At 44.6% G+C, this 15288-nt stretch overlaps 1 protein-coding gene across 13 annotated transcripts in view; it reads left to right on the top strand.

The window, feature by feature from the left end:
* SLC24A1 (solute carrier family 24 member 1) overlaps positions 1-15288 on the top strand; it is a 143909-nt gene that overhangs the window by 34326 nt on the left and 94295 nt on the right. For all 13 annotated transcript variants that reach the window (XM_056571719.1, XM_056571714.1, XM_056571710.1 and 10 more), the window contains one exon: positions 8669-9851. In XM_056571719.1, the coding sequence (XP_056427694.1) occupies positions 8850-9851 (1002 nt within the window). In that variant the 5' untranslated portion in view covers positions 8669-8849. The remainder of the gene's footprint in view (positions 1-8668; positions 9852-15288) is intronic.

The following is a 15288-nucleotide window of genomic DNA, read 5'->3' as shown; positions in this document are numbered from 1 at the left end:
TATGGAAGGAATAAAGTTTACTGTAAATTGTAACAAATATTTCAAACATTTCTGTAGAACCATTTCAATTCTAAGAAACGTGCATAATCCTTAGTACTTACCAGATCTAGTGTGGTCTGATGGGTTGGAAAGGGATTTAATTTTTTGTAATTTTTTTTTTTGGGTGATTGAGAAGATCAAAGAAAATAGGTATGAGATGTCACCAAAATTGGAACAGATGATATAAAATGACAGAATCCTTACATCAATGTATACAGGCAGTGCTTTATTGGTTTTATAACTTAATATCTCTGGGGCACAAACGTCCCCCGAGGATGGTGACAATAATGATTTTAGCATATATATAACGCATTGCCAAGCGTTATATATGCTAAAATCTGCTGACTGGTTCCCTTTAAGATCAATCAATCTGTACTTAGCAATATTTAAGAACCAGCTAAAACACATTAAAATCCTTCTGATATTATGAATGATAGCTAACGCCTTTCAGATACAGGGGGGAGATTTATCAAAATCTGTGTAGAGGAAAAGTGGTGCAGTTCAGGGGCGTACCTAGAGCATATGGCACCTGGGCGGACCCTTTGTTTGGCATCCGCACACCCCCTTAATAAAACCCATTAACCCCCCTTAATAAAAGCCCTTAACCCCCCTTAATAAAAGCCCTTAACCCCCCTTAATAAAATAAAACCCTGCACCCCATAAAAAAATCACTTTCCATCTGCACCAAATAGAAACAAATCCAAATCCCCATCAATAAAATGAACAAATCCTGCACCCCCCCCCCCTTTATTACACCTCCCTCCCTTCCCCCCTTTAATTACACCCCCTCCCTCCCCCACTTACCCCCCTCGCCCCTTAATTACACCCCCTTAATTACACCCCCTCCCTCCCCCCCCTTAATTACACCCTCTCCCTTCACATAGAATTATTTACTTACATTTTGAAGATGCCTCTGTCCTACCGCTGGTGATGGATCCTTCTGCTCCTTTAAAAGATCCGTGAAGGCGGTGTCAGCGTTGTGATGTCACGTTGCACGCCGCAGCAACACTTCTCCCCTTGCTGCTCTGACTCCACAGATGCAGGCACCAGGTGGAAAAGCGTTGCGGTCGCGGTGCAGCAGTGGATGACACAGCCTGGAGTTGGTGGCAGCATGAGGAGACCATATAGTGGCTGAATGACACAGCCTGGAGGTGGCGGCAGCATGAGGAGACCATATAGTAGCTTAATGACTCATCATGGAGGTGAGGAGAACATATAGTAGCTGAACGACCCAGCGTAGAGGTGGTGGCAGCATGAGGAGACCATATAATGGCTGAATGACACAACCTGGAGTTGGCGGCAGCACGAGGAGACCATATATAGGTGCTGAATGAAACAGCCTGGAGTTGGCGGCAGAATGAGGAGACTATATAGTGGCTGAATGAACCAGTGTGGAGGTGGCGGCAGCATGAGGAGACCATATAGTGGCTGAATGACACAGCCTGGAGTTGGCGGCAGCATGAGAAGACTATATAGTGCCTGAATGACTCAGCGTGGAGGTGGCAGCAGCATGAGGAGACCATATAGTGGCTGAATGACACAGCGTGGAGGTGGCAGCAGCATGAGGAGACCATATAGTGCCTGAATGACACAGCGTGGAGGTGGCGGCAGCATGAGGAGACCATATAGTGGCTGAATGACACAGCCTGGAGGTAGCGGCAGCATAAGGAGACCATATAGTGGCTGAATGACCCAGAGTAGAGGTGGCAGCAGCATGAGGAGACCATATAGTGGCTGAATGACACAGCCTGGAGTTAGCGGCAGCATGAGGAGACCATATAGTGGCTTAATGACACAGCCTGGAGTTGGCGGCAGCATGTGGAGACCATATAGTGGCTGAATAACCCAGTGTGGAGGTGGCGGCAGCATGAAGAGAACATATAGTGGCTGAATGACACAGCCTGGAGTTGGCGGCAGCATATAGTGGCTGAATGACACAGCCTGGAGGTGGCGGAAGCATGAGGAGACCATATGGTGGCTTAATGACAAAGCCTGGAGTTGGCGGCAGCATGAGGAGACCATACAGTGGCTTAATGATACAGCCTGGAGTTGGCGGCAGCATGAGGAGGCCATACAGTGGCTTAATGACCCAACGTGGAGGTGTCGGCAGAATGAGGAGACCATATAGTGGCTAAATGACACAGCCTAGAGTTGGCAGCAGCATGAGGAGACCACATAGTGGTTGAATGACACAGCCTGGAGTTGGCTACAGCATATAGTGGCTGAATGACACAGCCTGGAGTTTGCGGCAGCATGAGGAGAACATATAGCGGCTGAATGACACAGTCTGGAGGTGGCGAAAGCATAAGGAAACCATATAGTGGCTTAATGACACAGCCTGGAGTTGGCGGCAGCATGAGAAGAACATTAAATGGCTGAATGACACAGCCTGGAAGTGGCGGAAGTATTAGGAGACCATATAGTGGCTGAATGACACAGCCTGGAGGTGTCATCTGCATGAGGAGAATATATGGTGGCATAATTAGACAGCCTGGAGGTGGCACCAGCAGCATCAGGAGTCCTGAAAGTGACCCGGTGACAGAGTGGTGCGGTGGGTGGCAATACCAGTACCCGGTGACGATGGTGGGTGAAAAAAGGAGAACTTGGCAATAGATGTGTGGCATCAGGCAGGTGGCAGGATCAGAATAGTAGCTGAGGCAGGCAGGCAGAAGAAAACGGTCTCTTTTGTAAAAGTGTTAGTGTGCACAAGTAAGTATTGAGGATATGCATTACGTAAAATGTAACTTTTAATAATATGCTTAGGATAAAATATGTGGACCCAACATTTGTTTTTAAATCAGACAAAAGGAAAAGTGTGCAAAAAACACGATGTGCCACCTACACCACCAATTATTGATGTGATGCAAAGACCTCCAAAAGGTGGAAGGGAACGACAAATGTCCATTGTAACCGGTGGGGGTAAAAACTTCCCCTGTAAAGCCCTACTCTCGCATTATTAATTCCCTTCTTGGCAAGTGTTACTCCCCCTAAAAAGGGCTGCCCCACACAGGAACCTCTCCCTATTTCCACCTACAAACACTGCCATTGCCCAGGGTTTTTAGGTGGAAATAGGGATTGGTTCCTGTGTGGGGCCGCCCTTTTTAAGATGAGTAACACTTCCTCAAAAATGTGGAGGGGAACAACATATTGTCCATTGTAGCAGGTGGGGGTAAAAACTTCCCCTGTAAGGCCCTACTCTCGCCCTATTAATTCCCTTCTTGGCAAGTGTTACTCACCCTAAAAGGGTGGCCCCAAAGAGGAAACTCTCTCTATTTCCACCTAAAAACCCTGGGAAATGGCAGTGTTTGTAGGCAGAAATAGGGAGAGGTTCCTTTGTGCTGGACAGGCTCAATGACTGGCCCACCTTCTGTTCCACAAAATTGTGCAGGACTGGTACTGCCTTCTGTGCAAATAAATGATGGCTTGGGACTCTCCACCCTGGCTTGGCACAAGCCATCAGTTCTCTGAAAGGTGCAGAGTCCACCTTTTGAAGAAAGAGGGACTGCAGCACCAGCAACTTGGACAGAAGCAAATTCAGCTTTTGCGCCGTTGGATGAGTGGTTGCATACTGTTGTCTCTTGGAAATGGCTTTGCTTTGCTGGATTGCTGGCGGAATGACTGACTCGAAGTAGGAGGAGCAGGAGCATCTGGAGCGACAGAAGATGGCTATGACACACAGCCCCCTTCGGCCGAGGTGGTGGAGCTTTGGCTGGCTTAAACAGGGAGTGGCTTGCCACTGGGTGATGCAGTAGTCTGGACCTCCACATCGGTGATGCTGCATATGCTGACGCAGGGCCGTGGTGCCAACATTGGGACCCTGGCCATGCTTCACCTTCAGCCGACACATCTTGCATGTGGCCAGGTTAACATCCTCCGGATGCTTGATGAAAAACTGCCACACTGCCGAGTAGCTGATTTTCCCACCAACAGTCAGCACTGATTTATTGCTACCGCCACCGACTCCAGGAACCCCTGTACCACTACCTCCTAGGAAGGTAGGCTGCCGCGAACCAGGTGGTCTACCCCGGGCATGTTTGGCTCCAAACTTCCCACTTCTGCCACCATTCTGACTGCCAACCATGCTACCACCTTGCTGGTTCAGCTGCTGCCTCACAGGCAACCTACAACCCTCTTCTCCTGATGATGAAGAAGCCCCTTCTGCACCCGACTCCCAAGTGCGACCGGCTTCATCATCATCGAGTTGTGCCTGCACATCACTGATGTCCTCCTCAGGTTCCTCAATAGTGTCTGCTTCAGGAGCCTGAACGCTCACAACACCACCTCCCACGCCTCTCTTCATCACTACTTGCCCACCTAGCGGAGGAAGAGGCGGATGTCTCCTCCACTTCTTGGCTGGGCAGTAGCTGCTGACTGTCCTCTAGTAAATTGTCCTCACTAAATAGTGGAGCTGAACCCACAGCATAAGATACTTCTGTGGGGGAGGGAACAGCATAGGACAGAGGCAATGGGAGGACAGGGACTGCTCCCGCTGGTTGTGTCTGAGGATCCCACTGACTGTTGACTGGGGGTGTCAGATGTCACTTGTAATGAAGTGGATTACCATGTTAACAAATCGATGACGGCAGATGGGTTGCTGGTCGAGACACGACCGCTACCTGATACCAGGATCTCAGGCCTCTCTCTGCAACTCCTGCTGCCACTTGCCCCTAGTCTGCTGTGACCTCTGTCTGATGAACTTAGGTCTCTGCCACTCATCTGTGCAGGTCCTGACACTTCTCTGCCTGACATACTTAGTGCGTATATGAGGGGAGTACAATACGCTCCACTATGCTTAAAACAGTATTTGTCTACAACACCAGTAGGTGTGTAATTTTGGCTGGCCTTTCACAGTATCTAGGCCCTTAAGACTTTAACAGGAACAAAATAGTACATCACTTAGATGTACGTATGTGGTATGCACTTATGAGGGGAGGACAATGCACTCCACTACACTCAAAACAGTATTTGTCTACAACACCAGCAGGTGTGCATTTTTGGCTGGCCTTTCACAGTATCTAGGCCCTTAAGACTTACACAGGAACAAAATAGTACACCACTTAGATGTACGTATGTGGTATGCTCTTATGAGGGGAGGACAATGCGCTACAGTACGCTTAAAATAGTATTTGTGTACAACACCAGCAGGTGTGTACTTTTGCCCGTCCTTTCACAGTATCTAGGCCCTGAAGACTTTGACAGGAACAAAATAGTACACCACTTAGATGTACGTATGTGGTATGCACTTATGAGGGGAGGACAATGCGCTCCACTACGCTTAAAACAGTATTTGTCCACAACACCAGCAGGTGTGTACTTTTGCCTGGCCTTTCACTCCCACTCAATCTCACTCCCTTTCCTATCAGTGCTTCTAGGCTGGATATGGGTTGAGGTGAATCGCTGCTGTAAAAAAACTTTTCTGTGCAACATATTGCTCTCTGTTCCTCTCTGCAATAAAACACTGCTGTGACTGGGAGGTGAATCTCTGCTGTAAAAATGCTTATCTGTGCAACAGACACTGCCGTCTGTCCTTCTCTCTCTCTGCAATAAAAGGCTGAAGTGACTGGCCGCAAAATGGCTACCAATTATATAGGGCTGTGACATCACAGGGGTGACTGGCTGCTGATAGGCTGCATGCTGCATGTGATTCAGGGTCATACCGCCTACCCTTCTTCCCACCTTCCCAGGATTCCTTTCCCCATGTCCTCACATATGGATCCACCATTTTAGATGCCCGGGAGACTGGACCACACTAAATGGAGTTTAATGAAGCGATTCACGCAATCGAATCGCGGTGATATTCGCATTTGTTGCAAACCAAATTTTTCCTTAAATTCGTAACAAATCTGAATTCGTCAGATTCAATTCCCTCATCCCTAATTACAACATCATGGGGCAAAGAGTTCCATAGTCTAAATGCTCTTACATTAAAGAATCTCTGGCTGTGATGGTGGTGGAACATTCTCTCTTCTAGACATAGAGGATGCCCCCTTGTCATGGTTACTGGCCTAGGTATAAAAAGATCACTAGAAAGATCTCTGTACTGTCCATTCATATATTTGTACATTGTGATCAAATCGCCCCTAAAACTTTTTTTCTACACTAAATAACCCTAAGCTTGATAACCTGTCTTGATATCTAATCCACTCACTGCCGTATTATCTTAGTCGCCCTCCCCTGTACCCTCTCCAGTTCGGCCATGTCCCTTTTATATACAGGTGTCCAAAATTGGGCACAATACTACATATGTGGTCTGTCTAATGATTTATAAAGAGACAAATTTTTGTCCCCGTCTTGAGCCTCTATGCCTCTCTTGATACATCCCATTACTTTGTTAGCCTCTGAAGAAGCTGCCTGGTACTGATCACTTAACTGTCTACCAATATCCCCAAGTCTTATTTGGTAGGAGTTTTACTTAATGTTTTATTATTTAGCACATAATTCTTCATTTCTTTTTCACGGCTCAAGTGCATAACATTTATCCACATTAAACTTAATTTGCCATGTCTGTGCCCAAACCTACAGCCTTCCCAGATCCCTCTGTAATATTATGTTATCCTCCTCTGTGATGATCACCTTACCCAGTTTAGTGTCATCTGCAAATATGGTAATTCTACTCTGTAATCCCTCTACAGGGTCATTTATAAACATATTGAAAAGAAGTGGACCCAGTACTCACCCTGTTGTAACCCACTTGTAACTGTCACCAAACCAGAGAAAGTTCCATTAATACTCACCCTCTGCTTCCATCCACAACAGCTGTTAAACTAACAGGCCTTTAGTTCCCAGAACCCCTTGTTGAACATTTGCACCACATTTGCTAAGCTCAAGTCCTGTGAAACAATCCCTGACATTTCTTTAAACATAAGAAATAAGAGTTTTTCTAGCTTGCTACTTAATTCCTGCAATACTCTAGGATGAATGCCATCTGGGCTTTTCGGTCCAGGCTGATTCTCTGGTCTGATTAACGTTAGGGTCACACCTAGCGCATCCACAGCATATTTCATGCTGCGGATTTGCTGACGGCAGTCACATGAGCGAACTCCCTGCTGTGGCCATGTAGTTTTGTGTGTCTGCTCATAGCGGCATATTGGCCACTACAAGCAGCTGCATAGAGCTAGTCAGCCACAGCAGCGTGAAATAAGCTGCAGATGCGCTACATGTGACCCTCCCCTAAAACGATTATGAACTTTTAAGCACCGTGTTTGGAGGAAACCAGGCACTGGTCATCACCTGTCTACTATCAAGGTGGTGGCAGGGTGTTTTTCAGAGTCTGGGACAGGGAGACTGGACCCATTCGAGCATCTCTGGGGAGACCTGAAAATGGCTGTCCACCAATAGTCCCAATCCAACCTGACAGTACTTGGGAGAATCTGTAATCTTGTGGCATTATTCCCAAGAAGACTGGAGGCTGTAATCACTGCCTAAGGTGCTTCAACTAATTCCTAAGTAACGGGTATGAATACTTGTAAATTAGCAAAATTAGATTTCTAAAATTCCGTTTTCACTTTGTCTACATCATAACAAAATGTAAAATAAAAAGTGAAATAGTCTGAAGACATTCTGAATGCATTGTATGTTATAGGATTTAAGAGAAACACAGGAGCAGAAATGTTTATATTAATTTTATTTAATTTAATTAAAGGTGCAGCTATTTAACTATTATAAAAACCTAACCCCAAGTGATCAGACGCTTATTTATTTTTAACCTCTTTAACTTCTGATTTACAAGTAAGAGTGCATTTTTTATGTGTCCATGTCATTTAGAAAAGGTTATGACGTGTCAGACAGATATGATAAGAGATTTGATCGCTTGGTTTCTGAGTGTTAAGACCCTGAGTGATCTTTAGATATCTCTAGGAGAAGCACACAGTGGAGCTATTCACTCCCCGGCTGGCCACAATCTTTATCCAGCTGCACTGAACGGGCTCCATAGACTTATATTGGTTTATGCTGCGATATCTAGAGATCAGTTGGAGTCTGTACACTTAGGTTTTTTTAAATGATCGGGACACTATAAATTGGTATTCTAGGCAAAATTGATTGCTGGCCTGTCCTCATCATAGGTTATTATTAGCTGATCGGCAGACTGACGACACCTGGCACTCTTCACTGTTCCGCTGTCCTGCAGGACTGCTGCAGCCAGATATATGCTGTAAAAGGGAGGGAAAAGCCTTTGTTCATTGCATATTGGCTGTGCTTGGTTTCTGCATCTCAGCTTCTGGTAAAGTGAACAGGAGCAGTAACCAGGCACAACCAATAAACAGAGAATGCAGCTGACTGCTTCCATCACCATTCACAGTACAGATCCAGCCACGGCAGTCCTGCAGAACAGCTCAATGATGGAGGGTGCCATGGTTCGACACCCTGTCAATTAACTATTGATGTCCATTCCCGAGAATAGACGATCAATAGTTTCTGTATGGAAGACCCCTTTTTTAAATAAAAAAATAAATAAATAAAAAAAAAAAAAAAATATATATATATATATATTTTTATATATAACAGAAATGTTACTGCTAAGTGCATAGTTCATAATGCAATAATTTGGATGTGGTTGTCTCTGCAGAAGGACTCATACTCTCTGTATTTTTAAAAATGATAATAACATGAATGTTTCTTGTGTTTTTAGGGTTCTGTGTGATGCATTTCAGAAGCTTAGCTGAGGCTACTTGCAAGCAACCTAAAGATGGAAAACAAGCATAGGACCATATCAGAAATATCTCCCTAGGATATAAATTATTGACTGGGATAAAGATAAAGATTAAAGTGTTTTCTGGCCCCTGGTATTTAATCCATCTTATTTTATCAGTATGCATCTACATAGGAGAAAAAGGCTTCAGCTGAACCGTATCTTATTTATAGTCTGTGTGATGTTCCTTTGCTCCTTGTACCAACTATCAGTTGATCAACAGATGGATTCAGAACATTGGACAGAGACTAACTTGAAAGAACCTAGCTTTGTAAAGGAAGTAAAAACTCAAATGACTGTAAAAGAATCTTTTAGGGAACTATTCAACCTGACGTCCCCCACCACCACCACTTCAACCACCACCACCACTTCTACCACCACCACTTCTACCTCAGTTGCCCACACAGAAAATGTAACTGAAAGGACCAAAACCCGACACTGTATTTTTGTGGACCCAGAACCTACCAGTAAACCAAAAGCTACAACCACTCTTCCAACCACCACCAGCAAACCCACTAAACCCCCTTTGCCTCATGCCAAAGGAGAATATCCAGAGGACCTATTCAGCATAGAGCAGCGCAGGCAGGGTTGGGTAGCACTACATATCTTTGGCATGATGTATGTATTTGTGGCCTTGGCCATTGTCTGCGATGAGTTTTTTGTTCCAGCTTTGGGGGTAATCACAGAAAAGCTTCAGATCTCTGAAGATGTAGCAGGTGCCACATTTATGGCAGCAGGTGGATCAGCACCGGAACTTTTCACCTCCTTGATTGGCGTGTTCATTTCTCACAGTAATGTAGGCATTGGAACTATTGTGGGCTCGGCTGTCTTTAACATCTTGTTTGTGATAGGTACTTGTGCCCTCTTCTCCAGGGAGATTCTCAACCTTACATGGTGGCCTCTCTTCAGAGATGTCTCCTTTTATATTCTCGATTTGATTATGCTGATCATCTTTTTCCTTGATAATTTTATAATGTGGTGGGAGAGCATGATGCTTCTCTGTGCCTATGGGCTTTATGTCTGCTTCATGAAGTGTAATGTTATGATTGAAAGATTGGTGAAGACAAATGTTGCCAAAAGAAAGAAGCTAGTGAAAGTAATGGCATTGGAGGATACATCTAAGGTATGTATATGTTATTATTACTTTTCCTGTCATTATCTAGTATTATTAGAATTGTACCTGAATACTAGGAGTCAGACTATATACAGTGAACCCCAACACTAAAAGACCAGCACATTGAGAAGACCACCCATATAGCAAGTCCAAATTTCATGGGACAGATTTTCAGTTCACCTTACATCATGCACAGTGGATATTTTCTTTGAGAAGTCCACCCCCATAGAAGACCACTATTCAAATACAAATACAATACAAATTCTTATTGGTCTTCTTGAAGAAGTTTCATGGTATCATGTATATGACTGAATTTATAGTTTTAAGATAAATCTATTATAAATTGCTAATTTTTCTTGATAAAAAGGCACTATGTTTGTCAATTGGAAAGATCATTGTATGACAAAGAAACATTCATTATACTACTCACATTATATTAAGCACATTTATAATGTATTCTGTGCTTAAAGTGGGTTACCTGGCATATCCAGTCTAGGATAAAAAAGCAGTAGATTTCTGCACATTCCCCTGCTGCTTCCATTTCAACAGTGCCCTGTCACCGCTTCCTGGTCCCTGTCTTTACACATGGAAGTGTCCACTATGCCAATCACTGGTTAAGGTGGATCCTCTTTGTGCCCAATGATTGGCTTAGTGAATACTTTCCTGTGTCATGATGGAGATCAGGAAGTAGTAAGCACCTAAACTGGGTACTGTGGAAGGGCAACTGGCAGGGATCAGGCAGGTGAGTACTGATTCTTTTTAAATCCTAGCCTGCATACCTTTAAAAATAGAATCATAATGCTGGTTATGCCTACCATAGGCAGAAAAATAGCAGAGCTGAATAGAGCATTAGCCAATGTTTTTAATAGAAGCAGATGGGTCTAACTGAGGATTTTACAATGGTAAATTGAATTAGACAGATTTGTATAGGCTTCCAGGAGAACAACATTCTGGGATGTAACAACATTATTTACTTAGGGGGCTGTAAAATCACCAGTATGGGCACCTATAGTGTTCCTATGCCAAATCTGGAGATTTCCTTGACAATAAAAAGAGCAAAGGAAAGTTATTTCACCCAAGACAAAAATTTGGGACCAGTGTAAACCTTGGTCAGCAAATCCCAAAGATATAACAACTTCAGTGAATCGTTGACATGCCCACAAAACCGTAGTGGATGATGTATTTAATATTATTGGGGCTTTACATGCTCTAAAAAATGGTTAATGGGGGGAATGGCATTAAAAAAAGTATTTCTAACCTACCATCACTACTATGATGCTCCTTGCTGGTCTTTGTTTACTTGGCTGCAGCCTTGACATGCCTGTATACCCCTTGAAGCCATTCACTGGCCTCTGCTGTACATAGTACAGGACAACTAAGGCCAGTGAGTGGATGCAACTATCACATACATAATAGCTGGCGCAGAGTAAACAAACACCAGCATGGAGATCTGGAGTGACTAAACTAAAGATATAAGGAATACATCGGGTGAGTAACGCTAATTTTGTTATTTTATGCCTCCATTAGCCAAATTTTTTAAGAATTCAAAAAACACTTTCATATTTGTGGCCTTACTGGATGAATCAAGTTGAGAATCACACTGTTTAGAATAGTGCCTAGGAGTTTGTTTATGCCAAGACTATTGAGTAAAATTGGGCAATAAGAATCTAAAGTTTAGGGATCCTTAGTTGCAAGGGTGTAACCCTTTCTTGAGCTACTGTATAGGTCTTGAACAAAAACTCTCACCCAGGAATTGGCTAGTGAATGAGATGTGCATGTAATTAGAGCAACAGTACCTATATGTAGCATCCCCTTTAGGGCTGTTGTGGAAAAAAGCCTCTACCTGCTCACTTTGCCTACCTTTTCCGTCTTTGAGGGACAGCTAGGGCTGCATTGGGATTGAGTCTGTTAAGCTGTCACTGGGCCTTTCAAGCTCACTGCACGTGCGCTGTCCATCAAAGTTGAAGGGGGCAGGGAAAGCGATCAGGTAGAGGTGCTGCAGCCCAGGGCACCACAGTGCCCCAACCACAGGTAACAAATGCTTTTTTGCATGCACTATAATTAGGGGTCAAGTCCTGGGAAAAAAAGTGTGGGAACTCACCCAGGATTTCCACTTAAAGGGTTACTAGACATCTGCCACTGGGGACCCCCGCATTCTTCCAGCTGTACCCGGCGCTCGTGACGTCACGTTCACAGCCCTTCAATGCAAGTCTATGGGAGGGGGCGTGATGGCCATCACGCACCCTCCCATAGACTTGCATTGAGGGGGCATTACTGTGATGTCACGAGCCTCTGCCCCGCATCACCAGTCATCCGGCACGGAGCGACGTTCACTCCGTGCACTGGATGTCTGGAGTGCCGCAGCCGAGATCGCCGGCGTCCCCAGCAGCAGGACCCCCGTGATCTGACGTCTTATCCCCTGTCCTTTGGATAGTGGACAAGATGTCTAGGGGCAGAGTACCCCTTTAAGGGCTAGTCCTGCAGGACTTCTGCTAATGGGAACTGCGTTCCTGCTGTGGAAAAAGTGCAGGAACTCCGTTCCCATGAGTTCCTACAGGACTTGAGCCCTGACTATAATGCACTATAGCACGTAGATGTTACATACAGGTATCGATGCTCTAACTTGCATGTAATGCTATATGCACTTCTCAGCAGTTCACTAGCCAATTTCTTGGTGATAGATTACTTTTAAATATTCATTGTTGTTTCAACAAACTTTGCATATTTTGAATAGTACAAGCAAATATAAGAAACATTGTAACATATCTTGCCAGAGAAAAATGCTTTTCCTCTTATCAAGCTTAATTTAGCTCCCCATCCCCTGCTAAACCTTTAGTAACGCTTTAGAAAACAGCTAAACTCTGTCTTGAAACTGTAAGTAATAGATCTCTCTGAAAATTATCGATATAAGTACTGTAGAGAAAAAAAATCTCATGTTATGTAATGGCCAGAAATAGTGCTGCTCCTCACACACAAACACACACACACATGACCACCTATTATGAAAAGTTACCTGAAACAACAGGTAGGCTTTAAGTAACAACAGAGATAGCTCTTGTAAGAGAGGTAGAGGTAGCAAAGTCAGAGTAATAAAAAAACATTGTAAGAACTCACTAGGTCACAGTGCAGCAATCCTACAGCAATCCTACAGCCGGCACGCTTCCTCCATACATCTCTATGGGAGAGGCGCGGAGGCAGCGTTCGTGCCTCCCTGTCTCCTCCATAGAACTGTATGGGGATGGGGAGGAGACGGGGCGTCACCGTCGACCTCTAGGTCGACGCTACGTCACCATGAGCGCTAATGGCGGCGCCCCATTAGGGAGATCGAGGGGGGTCCCAGCAGTCGGACCCCCCGCAATCAAACACTTATTCCCTATCCTGTGGATAGGGGATAAGTGTCATACTGCTGCAGTTGTCCTTTAAGCCATTTGGACTTCTGGCAGCAGATAGGCACAGGCAAAGACCACAAAATCTAATGCATTTCAGGTCAGAGGACCCTCACTGATAGCCAATGGGTGCTGGCTATAATTAAGGGTCATCCAGTCTGAAATGCATTAGTTTGGGGTATAGTTTCCTTTGCCTCTCTATGTAGTGTGCCCATGTGTTTATCTGCTGCCCGATTTGTGTGCTGGCTTCATGCAAGTCTTTTTTTTTTTTTTTTTACTTCAATAGCTTTCCTTTTTTTAACCCATTTTAAAGATAACTGCATCTATGGGTAAAAGTGACTTTTAGCTCATAACTTTCCCACAATAAACGGATCACTTTGTAAAAGCATTCCTGTCTTTTCAGGTAACTTTTCAGGAAAAGCTATTTTGTGTGTTTAAATGTAGAGTAGCACTATTTGGACATATGACCATTATATAACTTGTATATGGCATTCGTCACCAGATTTTTATTCTGCGGGCTTAATCTCTAACTTTTAGTTGTCCCTCTCTGTCCTCAGTTGTCCTATGGGAGCTTCAAATGGCTCTGATATCCTGTACACAGAAAAAAGGATCCTCCTCTTCTATGTCTCTAAAATACACCCTATAGAACCGACCAGAGTCAGATTGTGACTCAGGTCAGCTCATTTTTGCCCCGTATCCAGTTTTCTGACCAGACCTAAAACCGCGGTATACCACCCCGAATCTCATTCATTTGAATGAGCTGACTGGAATCCTATAGTTACTTTGGTCGGCTTATTTTTGCCCCGTATCCGGTTTTCTGTCTGGACCTAAAACCGTGGTATACCACGCTTTTAGGTCCGGTCAGAAAACCGGACCTGTAGGATTGTGACCTAGTGAGTACTTAAAATGTTTTTTTATTACTTTAAATGATGGTCAAAATTAAAGGCCTAATAGAGTGGGTTAATATGTAGTTATCTGACACAGGGGTGATTGCAATCAAAGTGGGTGAAGGTACCACAGCTCTTGATTTGGTGCTGGGCTAAATCAATTTTGCTTAGTGACCAGATATGCCACATGGAGTATATTTAATATTGGTGACCATCTGCAATAATTTAGGAGATGCTAGTGCTATGTCTGATAGACAGCAACAGTATGGAGGACAATATAAAGCTCTACAGTGCAGAAATTAGACATAAAGTAAATATAAATTTCAAATTTAAAGATGTAGTTAACAAAAGGTGGTATGGCCATCTGCTGTTCACTAGGTACAGCTTCAGAAAACCCAGCCAATCATCTGTTATCATCAGGAAAAGCTGCAGTTGGCTATAGACTTCAAATGAATAGGGATCACTTAATACATAGACCTGCTGGGCTTATAAGTTGCTATTACCTGGTTATAAGAGGGGAAGCACCCTCCAATGTGACTTATCTATGATCAAGTAGGACATATGGAAAGGCATTTGTAGGAATTTATCATTGAAAATTTTCGGGTGAACTGTGCAAAAACTTTGCAACTTTTACACATACATTCTTTATCAATAAGTAGTGTGGTTGTCACGATGCCGGCTGGCAGGTAGTGGATCCTCTGTGCCAGAGAGGGATTGGCGTGGACCGTGCTAGAGGATCGGTTCTAAGTCACTACTGGTTTTCACCAGAGCCCGCCGCAAAGCGGGATGGTCTTGCTGCGGCGGTAGTGACCAGGTCGTATCCCCTAGCAACGGCTCAACCTCTCTGGCTGCTGAAGATAGGCGCGGTACAAGGGAGTAGACAGAAGCAAGGTCGGACGTAGCAGAAGGTCGGGGCAGGCAGCAAGGATCGTAGTCAGGGGCAACGGCAGGAGGTCTGGAACACAGGCTAGGAACACACAAGGAAACGCTTTCACTGGCACTAAGGCAACAAGATCCGGCGAGGGAGTGAAGGGGAAGTGAGGTGATATAGGGAAGTGCACAGGTGTAAACACTAATTGGAACCACTGCGCCAATCAGCGGCGCAGTGGCCCTTTAAATCGCAAAGACCCGGCGCGCGCGCGCCCTAGGGAGCGGGGCCGCGCGCGCCGGGAC

The sequence above is a fragment of the Hyla sarda genome, chromosome 4 (assembly GCF_029499605.1).
Source record: "Hyla sarda isolate aHylSar1 chromosome 4, aHylSar1.hap1, whole genome shotgun sequence".
NCBI lineage: Eukaryota > Metazoa > Chordata > Amphibia > Anura > Hylidae > Hyla > Hyla sarda.
Note: the sequence above shows the minus strand (reverse complement) of the source record. Positions and strands in the feature narration are given on the sequence as shown.